This window comes from Cryptomeria japonica, chromosome 2, assembly GCF_030272615.1.
Source record: "Cryptomeria japonica chromosome 2, Sugi_1.0, whole genome shotgun sequence".
NCBI classification, from domain to species: Eukaryota; Viridiplantae; Streptophyta; class Pinopsida; order Cupressales; family Cupressaceae; genus Cryptomeria; species Cryptomeria japonica.
In genome coordinates this window covers 637296506-637312772 of record NC_081406.1, presented here as the reverse complement: position 1 = coordinate 637312772, position 16267 = coordinate 637296506, and the positions used below count along the sequence as shown (strand labels likewise).

Sequence of the window (16267 nt, the reverse complement as noted above, 5' to 3'; positions counted from 1 at the left end):
ACAAATATTACATAATACAGAAATCCCCCCAATGAATTTACAGACATAGGTCCACATACGTGAGAATGAACTAACTCTAAAATTTTACTTGTTTTCCTAGTACTACTCTAAAAAGCACCCTTAGTATTTTTACCTAGGGCACATCCTGTGCATGCCCCTGAATGATATTGCTTTAGCTTAGGTAGACCTGTGACAAGGTCTCCCATTGATGATAAAGCTCTAAAATTTAGGTGGCCTAGTCTTCTATGCCATATTTCATTGGCATCTGTAGTTTCATGAATTAGGGCTAAGTTGGGCTCTGTGCATAGCTCATATAAGTAGCCTTGTCTTTGACCAATTGTATTAGCTTCCTTGATAAATGAGTTCTTTGGCCAAGCCAACACTTTGTTGTCCATGAAGGTCACTCTGTATCCATTGTCCTCCATTGTTGATAGTGAGACAAGATTCCTCTTAATGCCTGGAACATATAGCACTCCTCTAAGTTGTAATGATACACCTGACTTTAGTTTGATGGTGCAGTTTCCAACTCCTTTGACAGGGTGTGTGGAGTCATCTCTGATGGTTACCTCTTCATCATTCTCCTCTTTCATGTAGTCTAGTACTTCTCTGAATCCTGTGATGTGTCTGGATGAGTCACTGTCGATCACCCAGGAGTTCACTTTGTTTGATGCTTGATTTGTGAGTGGTGAATAGAGTACATACTTCTCGGAGTCCTCTTCCCTTTTCAATTTTCCTGTTTTGGCAAATGTGGCTTGTTTAGCTCTTTCTGGACATTTGGCAACATAGTGCCCAAATTTGTCACATCTGTAACACTGAATTTGAGAGAGGTCCTTCTTGAAAGAGTTCTTGCTGTGACGACCTTTTCTCTTCCTGAATTGCTTCTTCTTGCCCTTTCTGTCTGAGTTCATAGTTAGAACTTGAAGATCTTCATCTATATTCTTTTGTTTGATTCCTTTCTTATTTTGCCTTGATTCCTCTTGGAGACAGTCAGCCTTTAGCCTATCGAATTTTGGAAAGTTATCCCTTGCATTGATGCCTTGGACGAATGTTTCCCAGATACTAGGCAACCCATCTAAAGCAATGAGGGTTAATTCTTTGCTTTGGATCTCATATCCAAGGGTTGCTAGTTCATCCCTTAAGGTAGATATCCACATGAAGTAGGCATTAATTGATTCTCCTTTTATCATGGTTATATGATTTATCTCTCTTTTTAGAGCCAAGGTTCTACTGGCATTGGATATCTCAAAAGCGTCTTCAAGTGCGTTGAACATGTTGAAGGCTGTTTCGTGTTTCTTTATAATGGGCATAATATTGTTCCTTACCCCATCAACTATTATTTTGATAGCCTTATCATTTCCTTCTCTCCAAATTGCTTGATCAGGTTCAGTCTCAGGTTCTTTAGTTTCATTCTTTACAAATGATTCAACTTTGTTATCTTTTAGAATCATTTAAATTCTGAATTTCCATGGGGAGAAGTCGTCACCTCCTGCAAGTCTGTCTTCAAATTTGATAGCACTAGCCATTGATAGGATTGTGATGTTGAATATATACTTGATTTGAATTTTACGTAAAATTCAACAGCCTTAGGTTCGATTTAATTATAGCTCTGATACCATGTAAGCGATGTTCAATTTACATTCAATATGCAATTTATATTCTATTAACTAATTTTAATATTGCCTTAATGTATATACTTGACTATCTTCTTGTTTGTGGCAGGTGAGAGGAGCCTTTAATATTTTCTATGTCCTATCTCATGAATGCCACTCAATATAAGTATGTAACAAATGGGGCAAGGTCAGGCAATGCCTTAATCGGTCATGACCGATCAAGACATTACTTGATCGTGCCTCTTTGTTTATACTAAACAAATGCATGTTCAACGTTAATGCCAATCGGTGTGGGAGTAGTATTACAATCGATGTCTATCGGTGTTGGCTTAATGCTAACAGCCGATAGTTATCGGTGTGTTAGCCTTAACAACCGATAACTATCGGTGTAGACTAACACACCGATAACAATCGGTGACCTTTGTTATATTGCCACCTGATATATTATATGCAACCCGATATATTATCTAAATACAAGATTTATTAGATCGATGAACATAACCAAAATACATAGTATGATTATCAATAGGTTGTTTATATGCAAATGTAGAATGGCTATCAAAGAGGAATTAATTGTTTGAAGGTTTTATCATAGTTTTCGATATGATAAATGATTGAATGAGAGACTTCATTTTATCTCTCATTCAATCATTTATCTTACCGAAGCTATCATGCGTTAACAAGAGCAATCCCATCATTCAAACAAGAACTTGGTTTCTATCCATCATCTTATTCCCCAAAAGAATTCTGTGTAAGGATATGTATACATTGTCAAATCATATTCTAGATGAGTGATTCTTGCAGGGTTGCTCTGTGAAAAATATTGTCGGGAGATGTATTGAAATTTTTCTTGTCTCGAATGATCACATTCCAGATGTGTATTTTGCATTTGAAATGGCAGAACTAGACTTGGGATCATAGCCTAGTGAGAAAATCTAAAGTTGTGGTAATTTAAATAAACCATAGTCAAGTTGCTAGCTATAGGGCCTGTAATAGGTGGGGAAAAATTGAGAAGATCTAAAGTAGTAGTAATTTAAAGTTTTAAATAGATACGATAATCTGCTTCACTCAACAAGACATTTGCAATTCATGGTGTAATTACCAGTATGATGATCGAGCATAATGTAGGGCAACAAGATGTGTTTGATAGTGCAACACAGCTTTACCTATCACATTATGGTGCTCACCAAAAATTCTAGAGTGAGCACCTGTCCATCATCTTATATGTAGAAGGGGATGTAGCAGGAGTTGCAGCCTGTATGTGAAGAGAATGATGTTGTGCTAGAAGAACTAAATCTCCACAGGAAAGGAAGAGATGTAATGTCCTCTTTTGGGATTTGCTCTTGATAGATTCTCTGATTTGAGATATATGTTTCTAGATTGTAAACATCCTCCGAGACCTTCGGATTGATTTCTCACAATTAGTGGAGAATGGGTAAAAATCACAAATAATTTTCCCAAACAAAATCTTCAATCTTCAACATGTTGTTGACTCCTCGTAGACCATTGTTGACCTTGTGGTAATGCTGATTGTTCAAATCACAATCAATAATCTGCAAGGCTTAGGTGAGGCTGAAATAAAAACCACAACCAATATTCCAAAGTCTTCCAAGTGGGTCCCATTCACTTTTGTGGAGCTGCTGCTTAAAAAACACATCAATAATTGGAAATCTCCAAAACCTTTTCTTATTGCTGCAATCTCTGTTTGACGATCCTTTTCTGAATTATTATTGTGTGTGTGGGGTTCACAAAGCACTGTGGCAAGTTATTCTAATACTAATAAATCTGAATTACTGTTGAAATCTTTTTTCTTAAATTTTGATATCTCTGTCAGATAAAAGACTCCTCACGTGGTATTCCTTCCATGCGTTGACCCCCAACTCCCATTTCCTTCCCTATTCTGAACAGCTTGCAATTTAAAGACAATTATTTATATTTCTTTATTTGCAATGTCTGATTTTGTAATGAACGTATGTCATTGGAAATGATTAAATAATAACTGATAAAGATTATAGAAATCTTCTGATATGTCAATAATGTACTATGAACTTGATTGTATTGCTATTCCTGAACATGTCTTTAATGCATGCGATGACTGATAATACAACTCTGCTTGTAGAGATTGGATTCCTCTCTCTCATATAGTATTCTTTTATTATTCCAGATTTGCTATCTACCTCTTCCTCTTTTCATTATTTAATTGTTTAGTTTTTCTAAGTGTCAAACTCTTATTGTTTTGACTTGTAAGAAGTATTCGATCTGAGTTCAGGTTCTGAGTTCTGAGTTATAATCTTGTTTTTCCTTTTTGTATCCAATTTGAGATCATTCCAGACTTATTCCTCCCTTTGACCCACGCATGCTTACCTTTATTGTAAAGGAAAAGGCACGCTCATTGGGGAAGACGTGACTTAGTCTTGAGTCACGTCCTCCCAATATTAAACGGTATCTCTTTACCCAATAAGAAATCGTGGCATTCATAATCAGTTCATTGGGTGTTAATGATATTATTTAATCTATTAGTTATTAACACATTCTTCTTTATTATATGTATTTAACAATACATATTAAATATTCAATATTATTATTTAATTAATATTATATTGCTTAATTGATTCAATCCATATTATATTGCTGATAGAAATAAATGGATGATTAATCAATACTAAACAAGTGTTTTTTTTTTATCGGTAATGGGCCGAAGCCAATGAGGTGTACATACGTTACCCCCTTGTGGGATTTGAACTTGTGACCTCCCTTTCAAGAACACAAGCTTTCCACCACTAGGCCAACTCAGGCTGTACAATACTAAATAAGTGTATTAATATTTAATTATATTTTAATTTATTTTTTATTTTTTATTCTTTGGTATTTTAATTTTATTATTTTTTTTGCTGGGTTTTAATTTTATTATTATTATTAAATTATATTTTAAAGTGGGGACATTACAAGAGACGAGGAGATTGGCTAGTTTGAGAAAACAAAGAATATATGCGAGGAGAAACATTTGTGGAGATGGTACCAAAATATGTGTTTATAACTTTATTTACAAGTGTGCTCAAGGAATATGCTTTATTGGTCAACTCAGAAATAAATTAAGCATTCATGTGGTTAGAAAGGGTCCAAAAATACAGATTGCAACATTCAGAATGTGAGCCACAGGTGTAGAAGAAAACTAAGAAAAGTCACCACTATAACAGTGAACATAATCTCTAAAAGTTAAGTAATAATACAATGAAATTATAAAAGAGGGGATTGAGCAGAGATAATTATTTATGTTTTCCTACATGGAAGTATGAATCAATGATTCAGCAACCTTGAGGACGAAACCACTCAAAGACCAGATATTCAAAATAAACTTTATACTTTCAAAATAATATTACAAATTTGAAATCTGAATTATATACCAAAATTATAAACTAATATTTGTCATTAATAATGCAAGCTCTGTTGTGAGTATGAGATTTATTTTAAGCAAAATTAAGGAAAATTCTAGAATGAGACATTACAAGTAGGATGAATCAACAAACAAACTAGTGTAATAAAGAGATACATTTTGAGGTGGACGATTGAGTTTTACTAAGGTTTCAACCATTCAAATGCATCTCTCAATCAACAGAAAGACAACAAGCTTACACTTCAACTCTATGCTCAGGTTCATCCAGTATTTCACATATCTAATTTGAAGAAGTTCATGTTAGACAAAATTCCAATTCAAATTGGAAATTCACAAACAAAAAGAGGAAGGAAATATAATCCTAGAAATAGCAGCAGTAATTGATAAAAGGAGCCATGTCACAGAATACTTCATTGATGGAAGAGCTTGACAGTGAAAGAGGCTACTTGAGGATGAGATTTTTTTTTGCAAGAACATCTGCGGCTGCTAAGTGTTGAGGGTTATGCATTTCCAAAGGTGAGGTACTGTAACACCCCTACTCATGAAATTTTAAGTGTGTGTTTGTTTATGAGGTGGTCGGCTCATGGCATTCATAACCTCTCACTAGTCTTCAAGTAGATTCTAGAATTTCTATTTATGTTGAGTCAGCCTAATTTGGGCTTGGGGGTTCTCCCAATATAAATATTTTTACAAATAGCATGTAAGGTAGTTATGAGGATGATCACTTGTGGAATTCTATTGTTTGATTAATCGCATCCGCAGTTTGTTCCCTCAAATTTCCCATGTTCTTATAATTTAGTTAAGATTATTTTTGTGAACTGCCTAAATGTACACCTTGGATCTGTTCTGTCCTGCTCTTTCTTCCGTTTGGTCTGAAATTGCTACTGCTTTCTCTGGTATTTGTTTTACAATGGGTAAATGTAGTATTGTTTTCCTTTTAGTCTAGGAGACATAAGTGAAATAGAAATTAGGAATGACAATTACAGCAATGGGGGAGGAGGCAGCTTCCAATTAGCTGCAAGCTGATATTTCAATGTCAGCTTTTGTAAACAAATCAGTGACATGTCAAATTATTTATCTTTCTCTTGAGTCAACATGCTTGCAACTCTACATGCTCAAGAAGGTTTAGTAACTTAGGAATGGTAACAAACTTTCTATAACATCCATTAAATAACATTGAAATGCAATAGTCTGAATCATAGTTCCCAGACTCGGACTTGAAGAGTACTTGGCAAGCCCAAAATCTTTGACTCTGCAAAAACTTTCAACTCAAAAATTACTAAAATTTCTTTAAACAGCACAATTTTTTGGCAAAATTCAATTACAAAATGTATCAATGAGTCTTAAGAACCATGAGGAATTGTTTTCTATTAAATTTGATTCTTCAATACATATGCATTACAAAATCGCTAAGTTACCGATTTGGATACGGGTACAGATTCGGGTACGGATTTGTGGATTCGACAATTTTTTTTTTTTGGGTATGGGTACAGATACGTTCGTATATATATATATTTTAATATATATATTTTAATTATATATGTATATATACATATATTATATATATTTTCAAACATCAAAATGATATATATGTTTTGATGTATTTCATGCATCAGAAGGGGCGAAATTAGGGTTTAGATGTTAAAAAAATATTGAAAAAGGTGTTTTTTTATTGTTTTTTGTGTTTTTATGACCTGTGGGCCCCGTCTTTGGTTCTCCTATGGGCCTTGGTTCCAGCCCATTTTGCCAAGAACCAGTATCTTAGCAAAATCGCATTAGCATGCAAAGCCAGATAGTGGATACAATGGCTAGTTGCTAACTGATAACTAATGTTTTAGCTGTAGTTCGTGCTTGTTTCCATTATCATCAAAATACACTGAAAAGTATGATATCAACACAGGAAAAAACTTTGAAATAGACTATATAGTTTCTTATCAACATTTCAGACATCATTTTCCCAACTTTAGTGGACCATAGTATACTTTTGTAAACTTTGTTGATTTGTATGATTTCGTTAGGCAAAAAAATGCATACTTTATATATTTTTGAGTTGCTTTGGTGCAGTGAATGAGAGATTGCCAACTTTATGGTGATGTCAGCATAATCTATCTAATACTTTATTCTTTAATAACTGATGAACACATTCCAGGCTGCCAACTATGTGTATCTTTCCATTTGTGTTAATGTTTTCCCTGTTTTTAGATCACCATCTATCTGAGTGCCACTTACATTTTAGTGTTTTTTGTCACCGCTTCAGAATAACTTGGATGAGCTCTTCATGCTTATGCACTTTCTGGATGCTGGGAAGGTTAGTGAACGCTGGATTTGCCATGGCTGAACGTTCTTGTAGGAACAATGATCTTTTAGGCTATCGTACCTTCCACTCTTCTCACCTTGACATTTTTGCAGTTTGGCAGTTTGGAAGAATTTCAACACGAATTTAAAGATATTAGTCAGGAGGAACAAGTTGGGAGGTTGCATAAGATGTTAGCACCACATCTCCTTCGAAGTATGTCTAATATCTGTATCTTGTTTTACATTTCTCTATCTCTTCAACACATTTTCCTTGCATGCCTATAAAACATATTTTTATGAAGGGAACACAATTTTTTGCACAAAGTGAGTCAATGTTTACTTTTGAACTGATTAAAATGCATATTTTGAAAGCTTTACATATTTTACAAGAGAGATTTGCTAGTAGTAATTACATGTTATTCGTTACTAGTCTGAAAATGAATTAAATTATTATTTCATTTTCGCTAGTAATGTCAGGTTGACAAAGTAAATCCTTGTAGAGAAACATACCACACGTGAATAATTGCTTTATGAATTCTATGATCCATTAGTAAGTAATGAAAGTACCCATTGCAAGCAGATTGTGTCTAGTAATGTGTATTGAATATTAGTTTGTTGTGAAAACAATGTGTGTAATGCTTGGATGAATACCCAACTGCTGGGATCGGGCAGGCTTTCAGACATAAGTATGAAGTCCATTGGTACTATCTGAAACATGTATCTGGACCATTATTTATTCTTTTTTCTCTGAGGTATTGGGTCTGACTTTAGATCATTCTTAAGGAAATTTAATGTTATGGTACATTTGCTAATTGAGTTAATTGCCATTTTTATGCATTGAAAAAACATTCTTGCAATATGAAGGGCCAAGTTAGCATTCTTGTGTAATAAATTAATAATCCTTTTGTTTATTGTGTTGGCTTCCTTATTAGCATTGACGTTATGGATTATGAGTTTCCATGTTTGGCTAAAACTTCAATCGTTCTTGATGTTATTTCCATGGTGTTCAGTTTTTAATGCTTCCCCTTGATCACTCTTTGCATAGTTGTTTTCCCCAAGCCAAGATTATTGTTTTTGCAATTCACGTGCAATATTCTGTACTATGCAAGTTTTTGGTCAGTGTGGAGTTTTCTTCTATCTGGTTATGACAGTGATCTACAATGTTCTGTGGTACTAGTTTAGACTAATCTCCTCGATGCTCCATTGTACAATCTAGCGCACAAGCACAGGTTAAGTACATGCATCAATTTGTCTTTGGGTCTGGTGGGTTCTTGTTGAATGGAGCTTGTTCTTCATGACATTGGTAGGTAAGAAGGTTTAGCAAGTATAAGTGCTACCTAGGGTTTAAGTAGTGTTTACTTTATTTTGCTATTGTGGTACTCGACTAGCTGATTCTGGTTTTTTCTTTTAATTAACATTAAATGAAATAACTAAATATTCAAGCTAAGTAAACTGACATGAGTCAAGATTGAGCAAGAAATTGGAAATGAAAGGGTATGAGGTTAGAGAAGTGTATCTGAATTCGAGGTTTAGAGCTGATCTGATAGTAGAAGAAGGCTGAAGGTACTGGAGGAGCAGCTGAGATGTGTTCTGGATATTTGCAGAGGTCCTGGAAACTGGATCAGACAGAGGCAGCTTACTAAACATGCTTGTAACCATTCTTAGATGGTAGTGTCCTTGGCTTGTGAGGCTTCAAAACTTTCTAGATCTGTTTGCCAAAATTAGCTAAGTTGCTGGTTTGGGTACGGGTGTGAAAAGGGGAATTGGAACCTGGTATGGCAGTATGACAAATTCTTTTTCCTTAGGTACAGGTACAGGAATACGTGTGTGTGTTCAAAATTCTAAATTATTAGAACAATGATATACTCATAAATCTATAATTGCAAATAAATATAATATTTAAATGCTTCATATTCATAATTTGCAAAAATGATAATACTCAAGTCTCAAAATGTCATTACACAATGAAAATTCAAATTACAATCAATATTTAATATTCATATTCTTCTTCATCAAAACCATCAAGGTGAACATTTGATTCAATCTAAATCAGCACAGTAAGGGGTTAGATCCCAATTCTTTGTACTGGGATCCCTATTTAGGGAGAGTGTTTCTGGACCAAATCCTTTGCCTTTTTTGCACCCAAATGGTTGCACTTGAATGAGTGGAAGGAGTATATACTCCAATTCTGCTTAGCTGAAGAAGAATTTGCTACCTGTTGAGTTTGCATACAACATTTAGTATTAATTTTATTAAAGGAATTAAAACTTATAAGTTAAAATATAAATTATAACAATATATTATTTTAAAATATAATTTATAGCTAATAGCATGGTAGCATCAAATGAAAAATGAGAAAAATAAAAAAATAAAAAAAATCCATACCTAGGAGGGAATTTTCATTTCGTGAGGCTGCAAGAAAATGGAGCCTTGACCATGCAGATACTACCACACTTCAACATTTTTCCTTCATTCTTATATATCTTTCTAAATGCAGCTTTATAGCCAACAACAGCCTCCTCATCTCTATATTGTGACACCTTGCTTGGCAATGAAAGTACCTCTTTGCTATAATACTTTGGTGACAAAGAAAATGCTAAGCGATGTAAGGATGGTCATCTTGTTCCAACAGTCAACAGTAATCTTTTGCACAATTTTGGAAGATGTTTTTGTTGGCTCATGTTCCTTGGCCTCTATTTTTGCTTCTTTTTTTTCCACAATGGAGTCTATGCCATCATAAATTTCACCCAAACATGGGTAATCATTATCAGCATACCTAATTTCGCTCTTGATGGGCGTAGTGAAATTCAAAACATATTCCCCACGAGCCTGCTTGTCATCATCTAGGATTGATTCTTTTACTTTTTGCACTCTTTTGGTGCTTGATTGCCTCCATACACTAAAGCTATTGATGACCATAGAGCTCAAGGCCTCTTGTGCTTTCAAAAATCGTCTTAAGACAATAGTGTGAGACACAAATCGTGTTTCAACAACTTAACATGGTATAAAAAATACATATAACATATCAACAATAAAAAATAAAAATTAGAAGTTAAAGAGTATTAAATAATGAGTTTTTAATTACCTTCAACAACTCCAACTTGGAGAAGATCCTGAATGGCTTGTGACATATGATGATTAGTCACAAACATTTGAAGCTCCTTCGCTATTTTGTGTAGACTTGTTTGACCCATTCAATTTGTGTGCCAATCTTTTGCAATATCAAATTCAGTGAGTGGACGACTATACGTAGCCTACACTATAGACCTAGATGCCTTGCGATTTTTAGCATTGTTCGTTATGACTAGGACAACATTTTCAGGCCCCACCATTTGAATGGATTCTATGAGGATATTTACAATGAAACTTGCATCTTTTACTTGCCCCTCACAATCCACTCTCAAAAACATCGCCCCTTTAGGGAACATTGCTGTAGCATTGATAATTGGCTTTATTTTGCAATCTTTCCATCCATCAAAATTGGTGGAAAAAAATTGGTGGAAACATCTATTTCAGGCCATGTATCCTTGATTATTTTCAATGTTTTTGCTAAAGTTTTCTCCTTCGCCAATAAGGTGGTTCACACTTTTCATACTTAAGACTAACATAATTAGTAGGTCTATTGCAAAGGGTATTCAACATATCTCACCAATAAGGTGATCTAACAATGTTGAAAGGAATCTCATTCCCATACATGCAATGAGCAAAGCTTTGATTTGCAACCTCTCTCACTTCATTTTTGAAAGTGTTGTGTGATGGGCCTCTTTTTTGTGAAACCGAAACATTATCTTCTTTAGAAGATGGTGGCATTGGCTTGAAAGGATGTGGGCTAGCTGGTTGTGTGAAGCTACTAGAAGGTTTCCGTCAGCTTTTCTTGGCAAGTGGATGTGCTCTATTACTTCTCATGTCGACATTCCCTTGTTCTTTATAATAGAATAACATCTTTAGTTATTTAATGGTCAATATTGTACGATATTGTAAATATTAGGAGTTTCTAATTTTGTTTCAATTGTTGATTGTTTCTTTATGGAAACATTGATCTTGTAACTCTATAAATGATCTTTCAATCATTCATTTAATTCATTCAATTTTTATCAATTACCTGTGTAATATGGTATCAAAGCTCGGGCAATAATTTTTTTTCGAAAAGATTTTTATCATTCTAAATTTTTTTGTGAAATTTTTTTCAAATCAATATTCAGTAATCTTTTCAAAACCTGCCTAGGGTTTTCCGTTTTTTCAAATGTGTCAGCCGCGCGATTTTTTTTTCACGCCCGTTCTACTCTGCGTAATTTTTCACGCCCGCTTCTGCCCTTTGTGCGATCTTGTGTTGGCTGTTTTGATCGTGGTGGGCATTTTTTTCTCCTGCTCGCAACCTCCATTCTTGCTTTGCAACATGATATGTGCATGTTCATTCTATTCACGACGCGTCTTTCTGTTTTGTGTCGGATTTGTAGGGTTTTGTGTTCCGTTTTTGGCCCGACTTGTTTTTGTTTTGCATCGGATCTGCAGGGTTTCGTGTTCTAAAATCACACTCTTAAGGGTTTCTGCGACTTGGGTCTGTATTTCCCATGAGTTTGGTCTACATCCGTGATGGTATTTTTACCTCTTTGCTGCTCGCAAACGTCATTTCTCTTCTGCAATATCTTTTTCAGAAGCTCGCGGCTAGGGTTTTGTTTTATTGGTGGATTCTTATCACTATTTTTTTACAAAATCGTTTGGTTCTCACCTCATTTTTGCTACCTCTGGTTAAATACGAACCCTCAATTTGTTTTTCTAGCGGCTAAGGTTTTTCAAAAAATCATTCTCAGAAAACTATTTTCTATGTTTTTCGAAGCCTCTTATGGGTCTCTATCAGAATTTTTTGGGTCATTAGAAATTCATATATTGGGATCCATGCTTGGAAATTCACAATTCCGCCTCAAAATCAGTGCAATCTTTCTGCCTCAGTTTTGTTCTTTACGCGTTTCATTTATGCGATGACTATCTCCTACCTCAATATTCGCGCCATCATTCGGTCAATCAGCTTTGACATTGGTTTTCAGTGATAGCATCTCTAATGAATATTCTGCTTGAGGGGAGTCAGAAATTCAACGATAGAAACTACAATACCTGGAAGTAGCGCATGCTCACAATTTTTGAGTATCGTGTCATCTATCGGTTGGTCCTTGGAAAGGTCTCCCGTCCCATTGCAACCGGTCTTGATCAGACAAAGTTTGATGAACAAAATCATGAAGCTGTCATGCTCATCAAGCTCTCAGTGACCGACGATCAGCTTCCTCAGATACCTTCTGGCAAAATAGCTGCCAAGATATGGGAGCATCTCAAGACGTTGCATGAGACGTTTGATAAGAGTTGGGCCTTCTTTCTGAAAAATATGCTGTTCTCTATTTTCATGGATGAGCGCAAATCCCTTCAAGAGCATCTCAATCAGATCAAAGACATCGGTGATGAGTTAGAAGCCATCGATCGGAATATGGAAGAGGACATGGTTGTTATCACCTTGACGAGTTTGCCAAAGTCCTACGAGCATTTTGTTGAAACACTCAACATCACCTCAACTGGTGTTGATCTGAAGTTTGCTGATCTTTGCACAAAACTTTTGCTGCAGGATCGGTGGAGGTAGCATTTTGGCAACAGTACCAACTCATCCTCTATAGAACAAGCATTCGCAGCCAAATCCTTTCATAAGGGTAAAGGCAAATCTCAGTCTTCTCAGTAGAAGAACTTTGCTCTGTCATCCGAAGGCTCGAAGAAGAAATATTTTCAATGCAATTACTACCATAAATTTGGTCATATGAAACTTGAGTGCCGTAAACGCTTGGCTGCACAGGCCAAGCAAAGTGGTTCACAACCTAAAGCAAATGTAGTGGAGCACGCTGAGCAGAGCGAGTTTGCCTTTTATGCCTTCATGGCTAAAAGACTTGCAGACCATGTAAAATCCTTTGCCTGGTATATAGATGCAGGTGCCTCACGCCACTTCACTCATCGTCGGGATTGGTTCACTGATTTTTAGCCTTACTCAGATTCAGTTGTTTTTGAAGGAGGGGAAGAGTACACCGTTGTCAAAAAGTGCAATGTGCAGATTCAGTTTGGAGGGAGGAAATTGATTTTCCTCAACATGTATTATGTTCTAGGAATGGAACTCAACCTTCTCTCAGTTAGTCAAATTTTGAGACATTCTCCTTGGCTCGATGTGACCTTTAGTTCACATCAATGCATTATCATTGATTGGGAGACTCAGTCTACTGTTGCCTTGGGTCTTGAGGATCATGGTCTATTCAGACTAGTTGATTCCGAAGATTCTCAAGAGCTTGCCATGGTAGCCAAGCGTTCCTTTGTTAGTACACTCTGGCATCAGCGTTATGGGCACTTAAATGTGCACTATCTTTCTCAACTTGTTTGGGAAGATCTTGTCATTGGATTGCCAGAGATCCAGACACAAAACCTCGGAGTTTGTGGAGCATGTTAGGTTGGAAAGCAGCATCGGACTCCGTTCTTGGATGGCGACTCCTAGAGAGCTTCTAAGGTACTACAACTTGTCCATGTCGATATCTGTAGACCTATGGCTACTCCTTCTGTTACTGGGTCCAGGTATTTTTTACTTATTGTTGATGATTTCAGTAAAAAATGTGGGTGTATTTTCTTCATTAGAAATCAGATGTTTCAAAAGTTCAAAGCACTAGTAGAAAAAGAGTTTGGTCTACATATTGTTACTCTTCGGTCTAATAATGGGGCCGAATTCTGTTCTTCTGCCTTCTCCCACTTCTGTGAACAACATGGCATCGAGCGCCAACTCACTACACTTTACACCCCTTTGCAAAATGGTGTCGTTGAGCGGAGAAACCGCATTATTATCGAAATGGCCCAGTCTATGCTTGAACACAAGAGTGTTTCGAAGAAGTTTTGGGCTGAAGCATTTAACACTATAGTCTATCTTTTGAATCGGTCTCCTATTGTGGCTGTGAAGAATAGGACTCGGGAAGAGGCTTGGTTAGGCCGCAAGCCCAGAATCAATCATTTGAAAGTTTTTGGCTCCACTGCTTTTGTTTGGATCCCTGATGCTAAACGCACCAAGCTGGATGCCAAGAGCTAGAAACTCATGCTCACCGGCTACAGTGATACTCACAAAGCCTACCACATCGAGACAAATCGTCTCATCTTCAGTCGTGATTTAGTTTACGATGAGGAACGAGGGCCATTTTAACTCTCCCCTCTAGTTGTGGATTTAGAGGACCAACCATTGAAGGCTTCAGACTTGGGTGCCCGTCTTCCATTAGGTCCACCTAATGGGAGGGCTCCAGCTGTTCCTATTCTTGCACCTACACTGGTTCCTTCTCTTGCAGGATCACCTAGACACGTAGTTGGTCCACTTGACTTTCCTCAGGATTCATCCAATCTTTTGTTTGATGGACCTGATCCTGTTGCACCTCCTACATCTGATGTTGGCACTTTTACTCTCCGGCCTAAATGGTGGGCTAAGACAGTTGCTGATCTTCATGATGATGGGCTCGTCTAGGGTAGAATTGCTCAGAAGAAGAGCAAACAACCTGATTATGTCAATTTTGCTCTAATGGCCAACATTTACAGTGTGTATGAACCTCAAACATACATAGAGGCGAAAGGGATACCTGAGTGGGAACAAGCTATGGCAACTGAGCACCACAACTTGCTAAAAAATAACACTTGGGTTTTGTCAGATCTTCTTCCAGGGAAGAAACCCATTGGATCCAAATGGGTCTATAAGGTCAAATACAAGGCTGATGGTACTTTGGATAAGTATAAGACTCGTCTCGTTGCCAAAGGCTTCTTTCAACGTGAAGGAATTGATTACGAGGAGACCTTTGCTCCGACAACAAAGATGAGCACCATCTGATTAGTCCTAGTCATGCAGCTCAGTGTGGCTAGAAGTTCCATCAGATGGATGTCAAGAGTGCCTTCTTGAATGAGTTACAGGAAGAGGTCTACATGATGCAACCTCCTAGATTCAAGGTTGCCGGAAAAGAACATTAGTTGCTCAAACTGGTGAAAGCACTCTATGGCCTGAAACAGGCTCCTCGGGCATGGTACATGAAAATTGATAAGTACCTCACAGATCAGGGTTTCCAGAGGAGTCCCCACTCAAATCTGTATGTCAAGACTGCTGGCAATGATATCATTATTCTGATTATTTATGTTGATGATCTGATCATCACTGGCATTTCAACATCTTTGATTTAGGGAATCAAGCAGAATTCATGCCAGTCTTTTGACATGACTGACCTTGGGCTTCTGCACTACTGCATAGGTGTTGAGGTTTGGCAGCAGTCTCATGGCATCTTCATCTCTCAGTCCAAATATGCTAGGGCTTTGCTAGACAAGTTCTGAATGAAGGACTGCAAACCTGCATCTACACCTATGGAGAAAGGCCCGAAGTTGTCGGCCAAATCTGGTTCTTCAATTGAGAATGAGTTTGATTTCAGGCAACTAGTGGGAAGTTTAATATATCTCACCTCCACTAGACCTGATCTGAGCTATGCAGTGAGTTACATATCCCGCTTCATGACAACTCCTACATCAGATCATTGGGTTTCAGCGAGGTAGATCTTGCGCTATGTCAAGTGCACTTCAGACTTTGTTATCCTTTATGGATGGACCAAAGATCCCAGACTCATCGATTTCATAAGTTCGGATTGGGCAAGCTCTGTTGATGACAAAAAGTCCACATCCGGGTATGTCTTCAGTTTGGGCGCAGGTTGAAGATGGATCCGTGGATTTGCAGTATGTTCTTAACGAGGACCAAACTGCAGATTTTCTCACCAAGTCCCTACATCCGGATAAATTTGTTAAGTTTAGGGGGCTCCTTGGTGTAGTAGACATATTCACCATTAAGGGAGGGTATTAGAATAATATCTTTAGTTATTTATTTAATGGTCAATATTGTATGATATTGTAAATATCAGGAGTTTCTAATTTTGTTTCAGTTGTT

General features: G+C 36.7%; 1 protein-coding gene across 1 annotated transcript in view; it reads left to right on the top strand.

The window, feature by feature from the left end:
• The window catches only part of LOC131055455 (CHD3-type chromatin-remodeling factor PICKLE), a 75652-nt gene that overhangs the window by 18811 nt on the left and 40574 nt on the right, over window positions 1-16267 (top strand). The window contains exons 11-12 of the mRNA XM_057989943.2: window positions 7262-7312; window positions 7414-7513. Coding sequence (XP_057845926.2) covers window positions 7262-7312; window positions 7414-7513 — 151 coding nt within the window. The remainder of the gene's footprint in view (window positions 1-7261; window positions 7313-7413; window positions 7514-16267) is intronic.